The sequence below is a fragment of the Sorex araneus genome, chromosome 10, assembly GCF_027595985.1.
Source record: "Sorex araneus isolate mSorAra2 chromosome 10, mSorAra2.pri, whole genome shotgun sequence".
Classification (NCBI taxonomy): Eukaryota; Metazoa; Chordata; class Mammalia; order Eulipotyphla; family Soricidae; genus Sorex; species Sorex araneus.
The window spans coordinates 55,327,059-55,349,871 of NC_073311.1; the positions used below are offsets into that span (position 1 = coordinate 55,327,059).

The 22,813-nt window shown below is 44.5% G+C and overlaps 2 protein-coding genes across 2 annotated transcripts; one reads left to right on the top strand and one right to left on the bottom strand.

Moving 5' to 3' along the window:
* Positions 1 to 1,643: 1,643 nt before the first annotated feature.
* C10H12orf60 (chromosome 10 C12orf60 homolog) lies at positions 1,644 to 2,342 on the top strand. Its single transcript, XM_004611368.1, has one exon. The coding sequence runs from the start codon at positions 1,644 to 1,646 to the stop codon at positions 2,340 to 2,342; it is 699 nt and encodes a 232-aa protein (XP_004611425.1).
* Positions 2,343 to 8,429: 6,087 nt separating this feature from the next.
* Positions 8,430 to 19,669, bottom strand: ART4 (ADP-ribosyltransferase 4 (inactive) (Dombrock blood group)). Its single transcript, XM_004611367.2, has 3 exons — positions 19,333 to 19,669; positions 14,728 to 15,436; positions 8,430 to 8,982 (listed from the first exon to the last, which is right to left on the bottom strand). The coding sequence occupies exons 1-3, from the start codon at positions 19,441 to 19,443 to the stop codon at positions 8,891 to 8,893; spliced, it is 912 nt and encodes a 303-aa protein (XP_004611424.2). The 5' UTR covers positions 19,444 to 19,669; the 3' UTR covers positions 8,430 to 8,890.
* Between the last annotated feature and the right edge of the window lie 3,144 nt (positions 19,670 to 22,813).

The following is a 22,813-nucleotide window of genomic DNA, read 5'->3' on the forward strand; positions in this document are numbered from 1 at the left end:
GTTGCTTTGTAGATTATCTCTAGAGTTTTTTTAGTTATAGTCAGTAGAAAATATTGGATGGAGTGTGCCTTTCATCTTAACTAGAGTCAGAACCTCTCTATACAGCGTGTGTGTGTGTGTGTGCGCGCGCGCGCGTGCGCGAGGTGTGCGTGCATGCACACACTCAAGATGCCACACAGGCAAGACATACACTCTCACCCTGAATTACATCCCTGTGCCCATTTCCCCCCACCATGTAATAATTATATTTTTATTTTACCTACATTTTAAATTTTTATTAATTTTTATTTTATTTTCTCACAATGGAGATGTTACTGGTGCCCGCTTGAGCAAATCAAGGAAGAATGGGACAGTAGTACTATAGTGCTACAGTGCGATTTTATTTTATTTAAACACCGTGACTTACAAAGTTGTTCATAATACAATCATTTCAGGTGTTCAATGTTCCAACACTAATCCCACCACCAGTGTGACCTTCCTTCCATAAATATTCCCAGTTTCTTACCCATCCGACAATCCTGTACCTTAGTAGACAAACAGATTTACTTCATATTGCTTGCTGCAATAAAATGAGAAATGGAGTGATCAGAAAATAGATAAATAAAAATGAAATTGTGATAATTGTTATATCTCACAATTTGACCATGTAGTTTTTAAAGTGTTTTATCCAGTATTTCTCACTAAAGTGGATGATAATTGGAAGTAATATGTGAGACTAGGTCACACCACATCTCAGCGTATCCAATTTAGGATGCAACAACAATATTTGATGTATGGTTTAAATTCAGAGAAATATCCTGCCTACCCTGTTTGGGCTCATGTTTGCTATTATTTTTGTTAATGTGTGGAGTCATTTTCACTCTAAAGTTTGCATAGCATTCTACTCTTTTTTCATTTTGATCTTGAACCAAACTGATAATTCCGGGGTTTCTTCCCCCCCTCCCTCCCTCCCTCCCTCCCTCCCTCCCTTCCTTCCTGCCCACTCCCTCCCTCTCTCTCTCTCTCTCTTTCTTTCTTTCTTTCTTTCTTTCTTTCTTTCTTTCTTTCTTTCTTTCTTTCTTTCTTTCTTTCTTTCTTTCTTTCTTTCTTTCTTTCTTTCTTTCTTTCTTGTTAAATTTAGACCCTCGTGAAGCTACAGCTATTCAGGATTGGCTTTCAGGCACACTGATCCCTTCGCTAGTGCCTTGGGGCTTGCTCCTGGCTTTGTGCTGCTCAGAGATTGCTCCTGGCGGGACTTGGGGATCCATATGGGGTTCCAGAGATGGAACCCTGGTCAGCCATGTACAAGGAAAGTGCTCTGTTGTATTATCTCTATGGCTCAACCTCTCTCTTCTTTAAAGGAATTCTTGTTTTCTAAAAATATTATTTTTTCCCAATTTCCCCCCTTATACTTTATGCAAACTATAAACACTGTGGTTTACAATGTTGTTCATCATGATTTGTTGCAGGCATTCAGGTTCTAACACCAGTCCCACCACCATTACATCTTCCCTCCACCATTGTCTCCAATTTTCCCAACTACCCCAAAGAAATTCTTCTTACATGTAGAGTATAATTTATTTCTTTCTGGTTGACAAAAATACCTTAGTATTTATTTAGATTGTGACTTTGTCTTGCAGTACTGAAACATTTTTGTTGGAAAAATGTCTTCAGAGTCAGAAAAGGATAAAGAGAGGTTGACTCAAGCTGCCAAAACATTCTTCTTCCAAATGCAAGAAATTTCTTCCTTGACAAAAACCTTCACTGAAATGTTTAACAAAGGTATGCATGCTCAGATTAATCTGGGACCTGAGAAAGAAGAACGTTTTGTTAAAGATGTCTTTGAACAAATTCTCAAAGTCTTTAAGGAGATGCAAAGTGTACTGGACCACAAAACGCAATCTTTGAGTTCCAGTGTTTCAGCTGCTGTTGACAAGGTTAGCAGTCTAAAGGCGATTCCTCAGAAAGCCAAAGAAATGTTAAAAACGGCACCAACCATTGCTCCCATACTGAATACTGGGAGTAGCATCTTTATCAATTTGGAGTCTACTCTTGCACTCCTAATGGAATATCCCATCATGAATCTTAAATTAGTTGATGTCTATAGAAAAGAGATCCAAGAACCAGCGGGCGCGACCACCTCTAAGAAGTCCGAAGGATCAGAGTCACCACAAACCGTTACAAAAGATACCCTGCAAACTTTGCAGGAGACGTTGAAAATAGAGACCGCAGAGAATAGCACGGCCTCCACTGCGGATCAGTTAGAGCAAATTACTAAGAATCTGGGAACAATCTTACAGCTCCTCCAAACAGCCATCCAGAGTATGGAAAGCTTAATTTCTATGTATTCGAAGGCAAATTAACCCGTGGAAGTGCAACAGAAGATGTGCTCGTTTCACCGGAAAAATCCTTTCCAGTTCTTTGAGCTTTCAGAACTCCCCAAGATTCTTTGGTGCCAGACATGGGGGCAGAAGTGTGAAGAACAGTCATCTAGCAAATAATTTTCCTCTAGGTTTGATGTATTCAAATAAAAATAATGCATACTTGAAATGTCATTTATTAGAAAGAATACATTTTTTCCAAAAAGCAAGGTATTATGGCTCTGGCTCTCTGCCCGGGGGGGTGGTCACTCCTGGCAATGGTGGGGGACCATGCAGTGCTGGGGACTGAACCCTGGCCACCTATATGCAAAGCATGTGCTCAGACCATTGAGCTCTCTTCCAGGAACCAGAAAAGACTTCCAATGGATCACCTTACAAACCTTTATCAAGGCATATATATTTTGATTGGTCAGTCCACAGCCACCTCACACCATCATTGGCATACACAATCCAGGTGGTTATTTCAATCTGATTGTAGGGCACAACCAATCAGATAGGAGAACCAATAAGGGGTGGGTGTATTGAATGCAGGTCACGGCATAGAGAGATGGTGTGGGGTGGAAGAAGTAGAAGGGAGAAGAGGCTTCATGAGTGACAAAAAGGAAGGAGAGCAGAGTGGTAAGAAGGAGAAAAAAAGTTGTGGAAGAGTAGGAAGAGAATAGAGCTCAGCAGAGCAGGGTTGGTCCAGGATGCAGAGGTCTCTGTGTGTGCGGCTGCTGCAGAGACAGGCCTGAAGAGCCATTAAAGAAGTGTAAACCATGATGCCCCAAAGTAGAGGGAGAGTATGGGGGAAATTGTCTGTCATGGGGGGGTTGTAAAGGGGGGTATACCGGGGACATTGGTAATGGAGAGGGGTGGAGGGATGGGTGTTTGATCATTGTATGATTGAACATGAAAGCTTGTAACTATCTCATGGTGATTCAATCACTATCACTATCACTATCATCCCATAGATCCTCGATTTGCTCAAGCGGGCCCATTCGTCCTAGCCCTGAGATTTTAGCAGCTTCTCTTTACTTGTCTTTCCCAATGGTGCCACATTAGAGGCTCTTTCAGGGTCAGGAGAATAAGACCCACCATTATTACTGTATTTGGCATATGAATATGTCATGGGGAGCTTGCCAGGCTCTCCTGTGTGGGCAGGAAAACTCTCGGTAGCTTGCCAGTTTCTCCGAGAGGGAGAACTAGGCTATAAGATGTCCAGGAGCTTGGTTTTATAGTCTCTGGATGTTGGCCATTGATGGGATTACACGGCGCCGGGGGCAGTTTCTGGGTGTGACCACCTAGCTATTGGAAAGGGGATCTGGGCAGAAGAGACCCGGTCCCCATCCAAGCAAGCTTAGAGATCTCAGCCCCGGGTCCCGCACACCTGGGTTGCTCTGCTGGTTCCTTCATGCGTGAGGCTCGCCTGAACGTGTGGAGAGGGGCCTTGAGCACGGCTGTGGCTGGGTTCCAGAGGTCTTCGGCTGCGGGAGCTCTGCTTGGGGTGGGGAGGGAAACAACCCAACCCCTCTGAGGGGCCCCGGTGAAAAGAGCCAGGCACGGGGTCAAGACGCTCTGCAGTGATTCAATTAAAAAAAAAAAATTAAAAAAAGGAAAAAAAAGAAATGTTAAATGAAAGGCTTTAAATCAGAAAATCTCTGGCAGTCCCTGTGCTCATCTTACACAATGTCCAGGTTGATGCCAGCTGTAACAATTCTGTTGGAAAAAAAATGTTTTACCAACAGAAAAACAGATCTGCATGTCAGTAACAAAAGAGTAGTATGGGAAGTGGACTCTTGAGTCACACAGGCACTTCCCTGTGCTGGAGTTCGTGCTCTAGTGGCTTTGGGTGCTCATGTTCTTTGCTTTTTTTTTGGGGGGGGGTCACACCTGGCAATGCACAGGGGTTACTCCTGGCTCTGCACTCAGGAATTACCCCTGGCTGTGCTCAGGGGACCATATGGGATGCTGGGATTTGAATCCGGGTCGGCCGCGTGCAAGGCAAACGCCTTATCCGCTGTGCTATCTCTCCAGCCCCGGGTGCTCATGTTCTTGTCCTCAACTGCTTGATAGAAAGCTAGGGACTGGAGATCCCGAGGCTGAATTCAGAACAGACTTTCCTTAAGGAAAGGCAAAGGAAGGCGGAAGCTACCAGACTATGGGAGGGGTCTCCTAAAGAAGGATTCTGGAGAAAAGCAGAAGCCCTTCTCCTCTTACAGCTTTTTGACAAAGGTGTGTGGGAAAGCATTTCCTAACTCTGGTCCAAGAACGTGGGCTACTGAAACCGGAGAGGAAGCTGAGATGATTCTCTTCTGGTGTCCTGATCCAGCAGGGCCTTCCTCATCCGGGTGTTCAGGCCCCAACTAGGTCACCCTGACCTTCCACACTGATGATTCCCTTTGTTTGGGGCCATTTCCCTAATCTGGTCCTGTGGGCCCTTTTGTTCTTGTTGTTAACAGTTTATACTGGCCTTCTACTGGACTGGAGTGATAGCACAGCAGGTAAGGTAAACATGATGGGTGCCCAGGAGTGAATATTATTTGGAGTCAATAACTTCCATGTTACAAAAACAGCATCAAGTGTCTCCCTGTGTCTATACAAAAAGGACATTGCTAAACCATGCAGACAAAGGACTTAAAGGAAATAGAAAAGCAATATAGGGGCTGGAGCGATAGCACAGCGGGTAGGGCATTTGCCTTGCACTCGGCTGACCCAGGTTCGATTCCCAGCATCCCATATGGTCCCCTGAGCACCACCAGGAGTAATTTCTGAGTGCAGAGCCAGGAATAACCCCGGTGCATCGCCAGGTGTGACCCAAAAAGAAAAAAAAAACCAAAAAACAGAAAAGCAATATAGGATTATTAGTTCCTGATGGAATTGGGTGTGCCTTGGGAGCACTGTGATGGGAGTAACTCAATAAACCTAAACTCCCTGCAGGAGGAGCAAGGACAGACCAATGTTTTTCAACATACCACCAGTGTGCCCTTACCTCCACCAATGTCCCTAATTTCCTAATCCTCCAGCTTGTTCCCTTAGTAGGCACTAATTAATTTATTCTATATTGCTTATTACAATGTATATGTCATAATGGTATTGCTAAAATCATAGCCTGAGGGGCTTACTGAGCTGTTAGGTCCTAATTGGGCTGCCTGCATTACTGTTTTCACTCATGATCTTTCTCTGTCTCTTATCCTCCTTCCCTCCCTCCCTCCCTCCCTCCCTCCCTCCTTCCCTCCCTCCCTCCCTTCATAAACTTTTGCAATCTGAGGGCCCATTTTATCTTCAGATGATATTCCAGACTAACAAGAAGGTATAAATTCAGTGTTATTTATTTTTTAAACTGGTCTTATAAAGTTTTATTAATTTAGGCCTTGGTTATTTTTAAATCAGTGACCTGCTTTCGAGTCTTCTTGTTAAAAAACTGCAGGAAGAAGTGAAGATGTGAACTGTATCCACTTGCCCTCGACTGAACCACAAATCTACATATCTCACGATCACAAGCTCTCTCTCCAAAGATTTGCTCTTTAAGTTAACAGCTGCAGGAGAAAAAAAACTTATCTTCCTAAAAACTTGCTTATTCTCATAATCAAATATCTTACACATACGATTTCTGACTTTTCTGATTCCAGACATTTGGCATCAGGCCCTGGAATTCACATGTCTGTCGGGTTATAAAGGGCCACAGTCTCTGCCACTGGTACTGGGAACATGTTTTGTTTGTTGCTTTGGTTTTTGGACCACACCCAACAGTGCTCAGGGCTTACAACTCGCTCTGTGCTCAGAGATTACCCCCAACAGTGCTCTGGGGATTATATATAGTGCAGGGGATGAAACATGTCCAAGGCAAGTGCCCTACTTGCTGGGCTAGCTTGCCAGTCCTATGGGAACATGTGTTAAGAATCACTAATGTATCTCAGATCAGTGGAATAGAATTGGGAGTCCAGAAACAGGCCTTCAGATGCACAGATAGTTCATCTTTGATAAAGAAGCAAAAAGTATGAAGTGGACCAAGGAAAACTTTAACACATGTTTTTAGAAAAATTGGTTGGTCACATGCAAAAAAATTAAAAATGAACTCAGACCCCTTTCTAACACCATGCACAAAATTCAAGTTAAAAGGGACTAACGACTTGCAGATCAGACTTGAATCCATAAATTATATAGAGGAAAACATAGGCAGAACCAATGTCCCAATGTCTCTCTAATGCTGCCTCCTCTCTGAAGTCTTCCAGGCTTTGTCTCGTGCCTCAGCAGGAACCTATTTCCCTAACTTCCTTAAACAAAAGACCTGATACCTTCTCTTTTTCAGTATCACCTTTGCAACTTGTGTTCTTTTCTTAATTTCTTCCAAAAGATTGTAAATTCATGGGCAACCAGGTCAAATATATTTAAGTTGGCTCATAAGTGTGGTGGCTCAATAAATGTTTTCATATGTGCAACAAAAATGATATTTAAGAGGTGGGTAACCTTTTCCTAATGCAGCCCTTATTCCCAAAGCTGCCTGCAGAGCTACTTCCAGAGGTTCCCCCTCCTCCTGCCCCCCCCCCCCCCCCCCACACACACACACTCTGCTAGATAGTCACTTGTCTGTTAAAGTTCCTGGGAAAGAATCACTAACACTTTTTATGTTTAGGTAAATTTTATGCTTGCTTTATTGGATATAAACATCAGTGTAAACTAGCTGCCACAGGTATATTTGCCTCTGTAAGTCTCAAAACCTGTTGAGAAGAGCAAGGGCACTTGATAGCTAAATTCTCTACCAGGTTACTTCTTTGAGCAAGTTCCCATTCAGCCTTTCTCTCATGAAGCTAGCACTTCAGCATGACCTATAGGGACAAAATGAACTGATGGCCATGTTTTTAGCTTGTTGTCCAAAGTTCTGGAATAATAGCACAGTGGGTAGGGTATTTTTTTTTTTTTTTTTTTTTGCTTTTTGGGTCACACCCAGCGATGCTCAGGGGTTACTCCTGGCTTTGCACTCAGGAATTACTCCTGGCGGTGCTTGGGGGACCATATGGGATGCCGGGGATCGAACCCGGGTTGGCCGCATGCAAGGCAAACACCCTACCCGCTGTGCTATCGCTCCGGTCCCGGGTAGGGTATTTGTTTTGCATGCGGATGACCCAGGTTCGATTCTTCCAGCCCTCTTGGAGATTCTTGGAGGTTTGATTCTTCCAGCCCTCTTGGAGAGCTACCGAGAGTATCCCGCCTGCATAGCAGAGCCTGGCAAGTTCCTTGTGGCATATTCGATATGCCCGAAACAGTAACAAGTCTCACAATAGAGACGTTACTGGTGCCCGCTCGAGCAAACTGATGAACCATGGTACAACAATGCTACACTGCTATCCAAAGTTCAGGGAAGCCAAGAGGCATGGACTCAGAATTTAAAGGTATGGAATTCACTCCAGTAAATCCCACATTTGAGCCTTCTGAATGCAGAAAAGCAACCTCCCAATATTCCACCAATATTCTATGTTCCCTGAGATATGAACTGGGACTATTTCTAGCTGTGAAGTTTGATGGTTTATCACTCTTTGAACCTGGTTGTTTGCACATAATAGGAACTCATAGAATTTTGATATTTTCTTAGTAACTTTCCTCTCCAATTTCTCTTTTATCTCTACACACATTGCATGAGTTCTTGATAAATATGCTAAAGACTCCAATTTGCCATAAAGTTCTCTGTGAGTCACTTAGGAGTTTCAAATTCTACTCTAATACTCAGGCACCCCGTTGACTCACACTCAATGGTTTTACTAACATCTCTTAACTTCCTCTTATTTCTCAAGTTTCCAAGTTGCCTCCCTGCAAGCATTGCACCTGATCGACAATGCTGATAAACATCCCTGAAGAAAATTCACACCACGGTTCTGTTTCTGGGTCTCAAAGCATTTCTATGTGAACAAGAATGACTTTTTTGCTTCCTAACTCAAACTTTTCTGATTTTTCTCCCATTTAGGGTTGCTATAGAGAAAACAGAATCCTTGTATACTCATAGTATCCTCTTCCCTAGCTTGAGATAGAAAATTTGACTCAACTTATTGAAGCAAAAGTGCAATTTATTGATTGATGTAACAAAAAAAGCCAGAGCATCTAATATCAGGTTCGTTCTGATTGAGGGACCCATGCACATGCCCTCAGGACGCCGTTTCTTTTCATTTCTCAGCTCTTGCTTGTATTAGCTCCATCTTAGTTGAAGCTGTGCTCTCCATTGGATGAAGACCTTTGTCCCTCATTGCAGCCCATCGTCCCTCTTCTGTATTGACTCTATCTTGAAAATAAAGGGTCTTCACCCCACTCTCAATCTCAGTTCAGAGCCGTTGCCCTGAGTATATCTCACGGGCGTGACTGAGTCATTTTCAATTTCTGCATGAATGTCTATGTTCACGGAGAAGAACCAGGCTGAGGAACCGGCCGTTTGTAGGGAGGGGCCGAGCCAGTTCCGCAGTAATTGATTTCCAGGAGAGGAGTCCCCCTTGGTATCCTGGGGTCCTTCTCGGAAATGAGGCAAAAAAAGGGCGCAGGAAGAGCAAAACCACAAGTTTCCTTTATATTCCGCTTTTGGAAGAGATGAGGGCACTGGTCAGAAGTGACAGAGATGCAATGATGACAGGAACAGGGAGATGCTTTTTGCCGGAAGCTGTTCGAAAGAAAACAAAAAGAAAAGATGTTTTAGGTAGAAAAGGCTTTTGTTTTTTTAAAACTACTGCAGTTCATTGTGGACCAACATTCTTTTTTTTTTTTTCTGGGCTTTTCTTACACTTGGCAGTGCTTAGGGCCTCCTCCTGCCCCTCCTCCTCCTGTTCTTGAGGGTACCCCTGGCAGTGCTTGCTTGGGGGCTTATATGGTGCGGGGGAAATTCACCTGGGTCTCTGTTGGATAACATTCGGTTGACCTTGCTTCTCTGCAGGGAGCTTAGGCTTATTGAGTTACTCCCGTAACAGTGCCCCTGAGGCACACCCAATTCCATCAAGCACTAATAATCCTATATTGCTTTTCTCTTTCCTTTATGTCACTTGCATAGTTTAGCAACGTGCTTTTTGTATAGACACAGGAAGACAGTTGATGCTATGCTTTGTAACATGGGAGTTAATTGACTCCAAGTAATATTTACTCCCTGGCATCCATATTTACTTGAATTAAGTCTCAGTTGCCCTTAGTTCCTAGCACTCCAAAATCAGGGTTTCGATGAAGAGACTGTATGGCAAGCTGTAAGCTACCCTAACATCAAAAGGGGACAAGTTAAGCACCATAAGTATAATAAGTTAAGAGCCTGGTCATGGAACAAACTCTCTCTTGACCTAAAAAGCAGTAACTGAAAAGGACCCTGCTGGGGTCAGGAAAGACTAACCTGGCCTGAGGACCGTGGTCTGGAATATACAGCGAGATGTTCCCAGGAAGAGCCAACCTTAAAGTTGAATATATCTCTTGCTGTGCTCATACAAAATGACTAGGAATATTATAAGAAGTAAATTTACTATGGTCGTTTAAATGGATTATTAGCTGAGGAAAGGAGTAAGCAATACACTCTGGATGGAATCCCACCCTTGAGCGGATCTCCTAGTAATCTGGAGTGCTGAACCCTCAGATGAGATTTTGTCCTTGAGTTAATCTCCTAGAACTTCCCCTGAAGGAGTGGCCTTACCTCTGTCTGTTGTTATGATGATGTTCAACCCCACCTATATGTACCCCACCCTTCATGATTGCTGTATAACTATGCTGTAAGGGAAAGGAGGGGGATATAACCAAGTTGAGGACTTTGAGATCAAGGAGGAGGAAGAAGGTAAGGAAGACAAGGAAGATGAGGACAAGGATGATGGAACTATGATGACTGGGACTATGACCAAAACTACGACTATGATTATGCTGTAAAGGTAGAGATCAGACTACGCTGGGAAGGAGAGAGAAATAAACTGTCCACCAACAAGCCTGGGGCCCTGTCTCTCCATTCCCTGTTCCTTCCTCTGTCCGTCGCCATGGTCTAGCCTGGGGAGGCGGTTCTCACGCTTTTCCTTGGAAACTCACAGGTCTCCAACATGAAAACTACATACTTAGAGGGAGACTCACATTTTTAACTTAGAAATTGCTAATAAGGGCCAGAATGATGGCAATGATGGCACGGCAGGTAGGACACTTGCTTTGCATGTGGCTGACTTGGGTTTGATCCATGGAACCACATATAGTCCCCTAAGCTCACCAGGAGTGATCCCTGAGCACAGAGCACAGAGCCAGGAGAAAGCCCTGCGCACAACCAGGTCTGACCTCAAAACAAAAATGAACCAAAAAGGAAATTTCATTTTTTTGTTTCTTTTTGGGGCACACCCAGAGATGCACAGGGGTCACTTCTGGCTCTGCACTCAGGAATTACTCCTGGCGGTATTTGGGGGACCATATGGGGTGCTGGGAATCAAACCTGGGTCAGCTGCATGCAAGGCAAACACCCTACCTGCTGTGCTATCGCTCCAGCCCCTCAAAAGAAATTCCTAATAAAATACTTGAAGGTAGCTAGCTAAAAAAAAAAACAAACAAACAAGAAAAACAAAACAAAAGCAAAACACTTATCATTAGATTTTCCTCACTTAACAGACCTCAGCTTCCTTATTTGCAGATAATAAAACGCACCCCCAAAAGTTCAGAGATATATCCCTCGTTACCCAGCTGACTGGTAATCACTAGCAGACCTATCTTACTTATCATCATTTTAATCACCATCTTGAAAGCTAACATTGATGGAATACTTTATTACTCTGTGGTCGGCAGTGTTTTAAGCATTTGAAATTAATTATGTAATCCTTATGACAAACTTATGAGGTATTTATTCTCGTTATCTTCAGTTTAAATCAATAACGCTCAGAGATGGGAAGAAGCGTGTCAAACATCTCTGATCTATGCAGGCATCATTCTCTTTCAGTGGGGTGAGCTCCTACTGGCTGCAAAGTCTGTTACCTTTACATCAGACCATCCAGTCACCCAGATTCATTTAATTGCCCATTCCTCCTCCCCCTAAATCCCATTTTACAATATTAAAATCACAAAGAGAGACTAAATCCTTTGCTTACATTTTCACTGCTAGTAATTGGTGGGATTAGCATGTAAAAATAGGCTTTCGATAAACAACTGACCATACTTTTTTTCTAGAAGCATGCTGAAGAATTTTGCTTATGTGAAAAATTTGAACAAATAAGCTCCACTTCTTTGTGAGCCCAATGATACAGAACAGAGCATGTTCTTGTGTGTATACAGATTTTTGGCACTAGTTACTTTGCTGAATGAAGCAACATTTAAGGACAAATAATGAACATATTTTGAGTTTTCCAGTGGCATAAAAACATCCATTACTGTGGTGACCTCTCATGTGAGGGGTGAGAGAAGAATTAGAAGGCAAAAGTGTTCATTCAGCATCCCTTAAATAATTTTTATTTCACAAATTTACTCCTTTAAATATATTATGCTAACAATTTGCTTCTTTCTTTTTAGTTTCAGAGTGGGGATTGGGCCTCACAAGCTGTGGTCAGGGTTTATTTCTGGCTTTCTGCTCAGGGATCACTCCTAGAGGTGCTTGGGGGACCCTATAGAATGCCAGGTATAAAATCTGGAAAATCCACATACAAGGCAAATGCTCTGTCCGCTGTTCTATCTCTGTGGACCCTAATTTGACTTCTTGAATCTCTAAAGGTGACAGGTTTCTGGGAACTCAGAATTTGTAAACTTCTGATCTGTTGTAGAAAACAGATCCAATTTAAAAATAAACAGAAGGACTGAATGTGGGATCAAAATGCCTAGATTTTCTGCCAACTTTTCCAATACTTTGTACTCCATTTCTTGCCCACAAAAAATTTACAGAAAGTAGAAGATTATGGAATCTCTTACGTTGTGTTTGTGATTTGAAATATCTAGTCAAGACAAACCACACTTCCAGAATCTTGTAATATGCATGGCCTTTCCTGCTAACCTTTAATGAAAAACCAAGTTGTAGTTGTGTTGGAGTAGTTTCACTGGAAGAAGACAGAGATAAGGGGCTGGAGCGATAGCACAGTGGGTAGGGCATTTGCCTTGCACGCAGTCGACCTGGGTTCAATTCCCAGCATCCCATATGGTCCCCCGAGCACTGCCAGGGGTGATTCCTGAGTGCAGAGCTAGGAGTAACCCCTGTGCATTGCCAGGTGTCACCCAAAAAGCAAAAAAAAAAATGGAGATAATTAATATCATTACTTTGGAGTGGGGTGGTAGGGTCTTGAAATATTTTCCTGGACAGTTACAGAATGGCAAAATGTGGCTAATAGTCTCTATTATATATATATGCCCCTCCATTAGTTTCTTACTTCTTGACCTAAATGTTCCACTATTTTTTCTCACTATTTTTTTTTTACTTAATGTATGTTATAGGGTTCATTAATGTAACAGAAAAACAGTCTATTAAATTCATAAGAATAAAATAGCTGTGTGTGTGTGAATATAAAATAGCTGTGTGTGTGCCAGTGTCCTGTTTAGGCATATTTTCAAAGACCTGACCATGAGTGTTCTCATCGATTATCAAAAATCTCAGTTTTATTCATAGTCTATCCCAGCTTTTCCTTCTCTGCAAACACACTAATCTTTTGAATCTGTGGCACAGACACTTATTTTTCTCTTGTGGTGCTGCCTGCTGCAGGCCCCGGAGAGGGGGGAGGAGAGAGTGTGGTAGGTTTCCCCCCTCCTGGCCCGCGATGGCAGACAGGCCAGAGGGAGCAGAGCCCAGATTTTAGTGCGGGCTCCAGCCTGGGGACTTTCCGCGTCACTAAACACTTGAGATATGGGGAATGTTGAGATCCTGAATTATCAACAGCAGCAGTCAGGTTGGCGCTATTTCTAAGGAAACCCCTGGGCTGGGGGGCTGTTGGCTGTGGGGGTGATTGCACATCCGGTCGATGATGCCGGGTTTTCTTCCACATCCAACAGGGGCCACGTTTGTTACAAAACGATTGTTTTGTGAAATGGCCGTGCCTGGTGACCTCCAAGAATAAGACGGACCCAGATACATGGTTTTCTAAATGAGAACATCACTGTTGTGGGATGTTGGGATAGATCTAATTTCCCCGGCTTCAGCTCAATGTTCTTACCACCACCAGAGCTTTTGCTAAAATATTGATCGAACTGACGAGCCACTCTCTAACAACTAAAGCGTTCTCATTCTCTATAATATAAAGTTTGAAAGTCTTTGGCATGAAATCCCAGAGTTTTCACTCTCTGGGTCTGTCAATCTTCTATGCACTCTCTCTCCCCGAAGTCTCTCCCTAATGTCATATACATCTTATATTCCAGCCATCCATATTTGGACATTTCTTGAAGGTACCAGGTTGTCTGACACCTACATGATTTTACATTTGCCATTTTCTGCTTGGGATGACTGTTTTTTCTCTTCTCTCATGGACTGTTCCTTATTCAAATTCCTTGTCTGCTCCTGTGGAAGCGTCCTTACTTTCTCTGCACAGAATCCATGCAGTCCCCACTAGAGCTTTATCCTCTGACAAATAACTTTTGTGTGTAGACACTGGTTCCTAAGTCCATTTCCTGAACTAAAAGTCCCCCCAGAAGAGTGATTTTACTTTATTGATTTTGTGTCACCCAGGCCCCCTATCCCAGTCCTTGGAACATAGATGATGTTGGCCGAGAAGAGTGAATGAATAAAACTTGGCCTCCTGTTTTATCTCTGCACTCCTTATTCAAGCAAGGGCCCATGATAAAAATAAGAAAAAAATGTCAGAGGGAAAAGGTGAAAATGCCGAGGTTTCTTTTTTCATGTTTTAGGGCGGGGGAGTGGGCGGGGGTTGGGGGAAGGGCACACCTGGTGGTGCTCAGGAGCTACTCCTAGTTCTGTGCTCAGGAGCCACTTCTGATATTGCTCAGGAGTCGCTCCTGGTGGTGCTCAGGTGCTATTCCTTGTTCTGTGCTCAGGGGTCACTCCTAGTGTTGCTCAGGGGTTATTCCTGACTCTTTGCTCAGAAGGTGCCCTGGTGGCACTCGGGGCAATGATATGCATGCCAAGGATGAAATCAGGGCTGGCAGCCAGCATGCGAAGCAAGCATTGCAGGCTATGTACTGCCTCTCCAGAATAGAATGCTATAGTTTCTGCACTCTCTTTTCCAGTTGAAGTTTACGCTCTCTGTCCAGAATTCCCTACTCCTAGTGTTACTGTCAAGCACACATTTTCCTAAGAGAATTGAGAAAACAAGGAGAACCCAGAAAGAAAGCAGGTTTGCTTCGTCCATTAATCCCACTACTCCAAGACCAATGATATGGTTTTGGTCTTTTCTTCCCAAGCCCACTCAGAAACAGAACTTGTAAAAAAAAGAGCACCGGTCTGTGATCCCAATAGGACAGCGTCCGTGGAACTCAACGTTCATACCTTTTAGCAGTTGGCAGTTGTATGTACTGAAGTTCCCAGTGGACCGCAGTCGCACCCAACTTCCTCTTGGGAGGGAGGTTACATTGACCACTTCAAACAACTCGTAGGGCGGGACCAGGACCTCCTTCTTGAGAGAGAAGTACTCCACAGGTACACCCAGGCAGGTTGACAGGGTAAACAGAGTTTGGTTCTCCAACTTTGGTGCATCTTTTCTGACGAGGGAGGCAGAAAGGAATTGGCCAAATCGAAGTGTGGCGCCAATGGATGCTTCCAAGGGCACATTCGTTGCCTCATGATGCACCTCGTAACAGCGAGAGTCATTTTTCCTGAGCATTTCTTTCCTCAGCAGCTGGATGGCCGAGGTCAGGTAGTAGTGGAGGTATTTGAAGTGGAAGGTGTGTGGATACTGCGCCGCGGACTGACCAGTGCTGGCCATGGCTCTGGTGAAGTCAGAGCGGATGTTGCTGTTCAGGGTATAAACCAGGACGGCCACAGCGTGTGTTACAGTCATGTTCGCGGGGAGAGCCCTTTCTTGGTTCAGCCAGTTTAAGTGTGCATTCTGCCAGATCTTGGAATAATTCCTATTGGCGTCTAGTTCTTTGGTGAAATAATCCCCTTCACTTAGCTCTTCCATGGTCTGCTGGCTACAGCCTTGGTACTGATCGTCAAAGGAACCTGGTGCCAAGTCAATGCTGCTTTTGGCAGCCACCTAGGAGGGAAGGAAAATGGCCATTCTAATTTTTCAAGTTCTGAAGGTGGTGGCAGAACTGCTTTATTCTATAGAGCCAAGTTACCTCAGGGGAGGCAGCATTTGTTGGCATGAGTTGTGTACATGAGCATCACACCGGCTGGTCTCCCCTGCATCGGTGACTTGGGGGAAGGACAGAGCTTACTCTTGTTTGATCAATATGGCTGAAAGTTTGGAATTGGAAAGTACATCTTGCAGGGAGGAAGTTACCTTTTATATCATTACAAATGGCAATGGTTTTTAGGGGCCAGAGGGGTAGCACAGTGGAAGGGCACTGGCTTCGCATGCAGCTGACTTGGGTTCAATCCTGGGGACACCATAGAGTCCCCTGAACACATCAAGAATGATCCAGAAGTACAGAACCAGGAATAAGCCCTGAGGAAAGTTGGGTGTGGCTCCAAAACCAAATCAAACCATAGTAAACAAATATCTCCTCTCCTCCTGTAGGTGTGAGTAATTTGAAGGAAATAATAAACTGAAAGTTTTAAATAAATTTCTTTTCTTCATTGAAGTTGAGGGAACACAATTACTAATGTTGATGCCTTTGGTGAGTGTAGTTATTTATTTGCAATTACTTGCTTTTCGGTTTCCCCTATAGCCTTTTCATACCTTATTATAGAGCAATGTTGTTCTTTGCTTAAACATAGACTGTTAATGCTGTTCTCCTAATATTTGGGAGCTGATTGACTCTGAAATATACCTACTTCTGGGGATTGGTCATAATTACTTGACTCAGGCTTCAGTAGCTGTAGTTCCTAGCACCCCAAAAGGGAAGTATCACTGTGGGACTGGGATGGACCCAGGGCAAGTGGCAAAGCTACCCCAGCATCGAAATGGGATAGTCTAAATGCACGGTCTTGATGCAAGCTGTTATGACTTAAGAGACAGGACTCCTATGGGGAAGAATAAGCTGAACTGGCCTGAGGACTTAGTCTGGGATTTACGGTAAAAGCATTGCTTGCTCTCAGAGCCCAGAGAACTAAGTTTTGGGATCATGATCTCTTACTGTGTTTATTCAAACTACTGCAAGTGTTGATAAGAAGTAAACTTAATTGTTTAACATATACAACTAGAGGGAAAGACAGCAGCAGTGTAGATGTCCCTGGGAGACAGAGTGTCTCCTTGAGTTAATCTCCCCCGAGAGAATTGCCTCTGCCAAATGTTGTATCTCTGTAAGTGATCAATCACACCTACTCCTACACATCGCCCCCCCTCAGATGTTCTCTAAGTATGCGGCAGCTCTGCATTAAGTGGGCCACTCCACCATCAGGCTGTGGTCCCCATCTCATCTCTCTGTCTCTCTGCTGGGGACGCCTGGGGAGGATGGGAGGTGGCCAGGCCACCAAATGCTCACATCGTGCAGCACTCACACACTTTGTGAACTCACAATAAACCACATGTAAGTCAGATTGTTTAGTATTTGCCCTTCTCCCTCTGACTTATTTTGAACCCTCCTAGCTCTATCCAAGTTGTAGGAAAAAGCAAGATTTCATAGTCACCTTAAGGTGACTGTACGTTTTGTTTGCTCCACTGACTTCCTGCACATTCTCGTGGTTAGTTTGAGAAAGGGACCCACTGGTAGTGTTGGGGACTACAAAAACAGTGCCTGGAACAGGTGCTCCATTGAGCTACTTCCCCAGCCCTCTCACAGGTGTTTAAAGGAATATCTCATTCACAAATAAATAGAATGATGAGGCCAGAGTCATAGTGCAGTGTGTAGAGCTCTTGTCTTGCACCTGGCCTAACTGGGTTCCATCCTGGCACCTTATATGATTCCCTGAGCCCACAAGGAGTGATCTCTCTGTGCAGAGCCAGGAGTAAGCTCTGAGAACCACCTGGTATGGCCACACACACACACACACACACACACACACCTTACAACATTAATAAAATAAAGACAAATAGTCTGCTGTGTATGTGTGACACACACACACACAAACAACATATAAAGAAAAAAACTACGAAGACACAAATAGTCTGCCTTGTATGTGTGAGACCCTCAGTTCTGCTCCTGGTATCAATTGCTTTTCCAAGCCCAGGAGGAACCCTGAGCACTGAGTCAAGGACAGCCCTTTCACACAACCATGTGTGGCCACAACATAAGACAAACAAAACCAGAATGTCTATTAAGCTTTTGACCTTTAAGGAAAGTGATGAGAAATAGTAGGTTCTCCAGTGAATCTCAGCTAAGCACTTGCTCATTCATCTGCCCAGGATCTGAAAATCTGTGGGGCTGGGAGACCAGAGTGTCCTTTTAACCACTGAATGAAGCTGTGCTGAACACACATACCTAGCTCTGATGACCAGTGGGTTGATAAAAGCAAGCCCCAGAGAGTGGCAGATCTGACCCCCAGTTGTGCTGGTCATGGTGACCAACCTGGATCAGCTCCACGGGGTGCAAGGACATGGGACTCTGCATCTGGCTACAGGTGGCCCACCCAGTTGAGGCCCACAGCACACAGGAACACGGGTCTCATTCCCACTGCCACCGGTTAACTCTTAGGAGGAACAAGAGCTGAGTGAAACCCAGATAACCCACTTCTTCCAGACATTGCCCATCCAGGACATTTGCTGAATTTCAGGGCTGGGGGGAGTAAAGGGTCAGGCAGTGGGTAGGAGTGGGAAGAAGACAGTCTCCTAAATGGCAGCCAGCTCAATATGACTTATGGACTTATGGACATGCTACACGGAAGTTAGAGCTTTGGTTCTGGGCTCACATCTTGGGGTTCCCAGGGCTTACTCCTAGCTCTGTGCTCACGGATCACTTGTGGAGGTGCCCCGCGGGCCAAATGCAATGCCAGGAACCAAACCTAACTCAGCTGTGTATATACACGGCAAGCACCCTCTGGGTTGTATACTCTCTTTGACCCCTGCAGCCAGAGCTTGGAAAGTAAATTTATCAAGTCTCATCACCCCACCAGTTCGAGCCATATTTGAGTGATCTGAATCCTAAGCTATTACCATTTGGCAAAGAAATGATCTTCTGGAATAAACACAGCTCTCAGTTAAGGAATGTGTTAAGAGATAGAGAGATACTGGCTCGGTACAGCCAGTGTCAAGGATATTTGTACTGGAACTACCCCCACAAACACCCCAAAACACCCCACATGCCCTTTGGTACTTTTACTATGATTCACATAAGAAGTCATTTAGCTGTGTCAAGTGTAGCAAAATTTTAAGACTGCTTCAGTGACTTAAGTGATCTGAATAAACTCTTCACAATACGTTTGGATATCGTCCCACAGCATCTGTTCAAGTCCAAACAAAATAACCCCAAATACTGTGCTCTGTCAAATCTTGCTACGCTGAGCTTAAAAGCTATGACTATGACACCAGATCTCAGATAGGTACCCCTCCGTGTCGACCACCACGAGGTTATTTTCCATCAACTTTAGTAGCAACACTTCTTTTTGAGCTGATCCATGTGATAGCAGTCTAAGGTCCAATAGACTCGATCATTTCCCGTTATTTGTCCTACAGTTACACTTTAACTTCAGGGTGAACCAAAAAAATAATGCCTTGCTCGCTTCCACAATGCCACATGCACAGACCGCAGAGAAGGGCACTGAGTAAACATCATTACTGACGTAATGATCATGTCAGGGGTCAGCTTCGCCTAGGTACGCCGTCCTCGCTAGCCCACGGCCAAATGACCGCTCTGCCTCCTCCCAGCCCATCTTTCATTCCAGTGCCCGCCAGCCACTGCACCCCTTCAGTTCTGAGGAAGAATGCAGCCCTGGGAGAAGGTTTTGTCAATCCTCTTTGCTGGCCTTGTCATCTACGCTAAAGGAACATAGCGCCCAGACACCTAAAGCCCATCTGAGGGGGTCACCGGGAGCCTTTCCCTGGGCACTCACCGTGGCTTCCTGCAGGCTGGAAAGCAGCAGCAGGAGAGGAAGGAGCCGGGTCCCGGGGCGAGGACACCGCCAGCCTCCCTCTGCTGAGTGACTTTGCTCCCACCGCCTCATGGTGCACCGGGGCCAGGGAGTCCTAGAAGCTTCTGTCCTCCGCTGGAATTCTCGCTCACATCCCTCGGACGCCCCCGACGGCCACCCAGCACCATCCGCTTCCCCGTGGGCGTTTTGCTCGGCAACTCCCACAAAGCTGAAATCTCCGGAATCGCAGGCTTATGTGTCCAAGGAGGGAGTTCTAAAGGGAACCCAACGTCAATTTCCAGGAAGAAACTCCCCATCAAGCCCGTACATGGGAATTTCAAACGTCTGGTGCAGGTCAGGCTGGGTGACTGCGCCTTTATTTTCTCAGGCAGGCAGGAAAAGCGCCAGGGTACCGCGTGGGGGCCAAGGACATTATCTGCAGTTCCAGGCTTCCCTGGCGGAGGATCTGATTGGCTTGGGACAATGTCACCTCAAGGTGGGTCCAGGCCAGGCTCATCTGGTGCTGCTGATAGGCCCGGAAGGGGTGTCCCAAAGCCCTGAGCCATATGGGGCTGGTGTCAGAGAGGAGGCTCTCTCTGCCGCTTTCCCACAGCCCTGGGAATGACACAGTGCTTCCCAAAGAGGGGGTACGAGAAGGATGCTGGGGGGCTGTGGTGCCCTCAGAGGCTATTGGGGGTGCTTTCTGACTGTTCACTTAGAGAAGGTAGATTTCCAAGGGAGCACTGGGTGATTTATGTGTTTCTGATCCAGAAGGCTGGAAGTCAGCTAGCTCTGACAACCTCTGGAATGTGACCTTTAAGGACGAGTGTGGGGACTGACGTCCACCCCAGGGACTGCTGAGATCAGTCCCCAGCACCTTGGCCTCTTTAGTGCCCTGCCACCGCCCTTCCCATCCTGACATCCTTCCTCTAGTCACAGTTCCTGGGAAGACTCTTTTTTGTGAGGGCTTGTGGTTTGGGCCACATCTGGCTGTGTTCAGGGATCACTCCCTGCTCTGAGCTCTGGGATCATCCTGGCTGGTGGGGGGAAGGGGGCGTCCTATGCAGGGCTGGACCTGGAACCCGAATCCTTGAGTGTTTAACCCCATGCTATCTCTTCCGCCAGAGAGCAGGTTTCTTTCCTTCTTTCCTTTTCTTTCTTTCTCTCTTTCTCTCTCTCTCTTTCTCTTTCTTTCTTCTTTCTTTCTTTCTTTCTTTCTTTCTTTCTTTCTTTCTTTCTTTCTTTCTTTCTTTCTTTCTTTCTTTCTTTCTTTCTTTCTTTCTTTCTTTCTTTCTTTCTTTCTTTCTTTCTTTCTTTCTTTCCCCTTCTTCCCTCCCTCCCTCCCTCCCTCCCTCCCTCCCTCCCTTCCTCTCTGTCATTCCTTCCTTCCTTCTTTCTTTTTCTTTCTTTCTTTCTTTCTTTCTTTCTTTCTTTCTTTCTTTCTTTCTTTCTTTCTTTCTTTCTTTCTTTCTTTCTTTCTTTCTTTCTTTCTTTCTTTCTCTCTCTCTCTCTCTCTTTCTTTCTTTCTTTCTTTCTTTCTTTCTTTCTTTCTTTCTTTCTTTCTTTCTTTCTTTCTTTCTTTCTTTCTTTCTTTCTTTCTTTCTTTCTTTCTTTCTTTCTTTCTTGTCGTTCCCATAGATACTTCCTCATCAATAATTTAACCATAAAGGGAAGCTAGGCCTTGGTTGGGGTTTCCCCCTCAGTATCCTAAAATATTCATGTCTCATATACTTTCCACTCCCTCTTTCGTTGCTGTCACTGTGGTGCGCAGGGACCACACGAGCTCCGTGTGGGTGCTCCACGCCTGGTCACTGTGCTCTCGGGGGGTGGCACACTTCAGTGGCCGCCTTCACACATGCCTGGCAGAGCTCTGGAGTGTGTGCGCTGGGGCTGAGAAGGCAGAGCCATCACTGCCCTTAGCACACGTGGGTGGCACCGGGGGGCAGACGCTGGGCTTTATGCTCGCAGAGTCACTGTTTTTTTGTTTGTTTTTGTCACGAAGTTATCCTCTGGCTCTTAAAATACTTTTTACTATAAAATTTCTGACAATAATAGCATTTTATCCTATCAAAAAAGTTTAGAATTTCTAGAGAAACAAAAAGGCGAAAGCAACAAAATGATGCACAACTCATCGCCTGGAGAAAAGCGCTATTTGGACTTAGATTTTACACACAGACACACCATGACACGTTCTAGGACTGACGTAGTATGTAACTTGGCATAATTTCCCTTGTGTTTTAACTTAAACATGTTCCCATATGGCTTACTATTTACTGAAATATCATTTATATATATTTTGCTTGTTTGGGGGAGACGCCCAGTGGTGCTCAGGGTTTATTGCTGGCTCTGCACTCAGGGATCACTGCTATTGGTGCTCAGGGGCACCTATGAGGTATCAGGGATTGAACCGGGGTTTGCTGGATGCAAGGTAAGTGCCTTACCCACTGTACCATCGCTCCACCCCCTGAAATGTAGCACTGTAGCACTATCTTCCCATTATTCACCAATTTGCTCGAGCGGGCACCAGTAACATCTCCATTGTGAGACCTGTTGTCACTGTTTTTGGCATATTGAATACGCCACGATTAGCTTGCCAGGCTCTGCCATGAGGAGGGGATACTCTCTGTAGCTTGCCGAGCTCTCAGAGAGGGATAGAGGAATCAAACCTGGGTTGGCCATGTGCAAGGCAAATGCCCTACCCATTGTGCTATCACTCTGGCCCCTGAAATATTATTTTTAATGGTTGCATCATATTCTAGTACAGGCAATACTGTGCAATGGAATATTGGCTGGATGACTTTACTTTGTCTCAGAAATGGATTGATTAAAGATCAGAACTCAGACTAAGGTTATTTCCTCACTCTGTAGCAATTTCTGATACTTCAGAAAGGTCCTTCCTCTCTCTCCTCTCGTATTTCTTCCTAGGGTAAGACATATCCAGTACATACCCCGTTGAATGCTTTGATTATTCACGACCTTTAAATTATCTTTCAGCCTGAGATATGTTTAAAATATCTCAGGATATTATATGAAGGACTATTGTATGGTAGCATAATAGTATGTGGAGTAAATATCTTATATTTAACGCATCTCCAACGCTACTTATTATAAGCAACAGTTTGCGATCATGTGTTCATTGGAAGTCTTTGTGTCTCTTTTAACAGTTTTAAAGACATAAGTCTAAAGATTTCATCAGTTACCAGTGGGGATGCATTTTTTTTTTAGCTTAATGGAAAAGATCTCTTTAAGACTTTAAAATTCCAAAGATTCTTTCTGTGGGCCAGGCTGTTTAATTTGAGATAACAAGACGTCAGTTTCCGAACTTGGAAAATGGGTCTCTTGCAAATTTTTGGCTTAGTTAACTTAAAAAAGGAAACAGCACAAAACAAAGGGGCAAACTTTGCTGAACCTCAACTTCTTTACCTGCAGAGCTGTAAAAAGTGAAGGATATAACAATGACCTC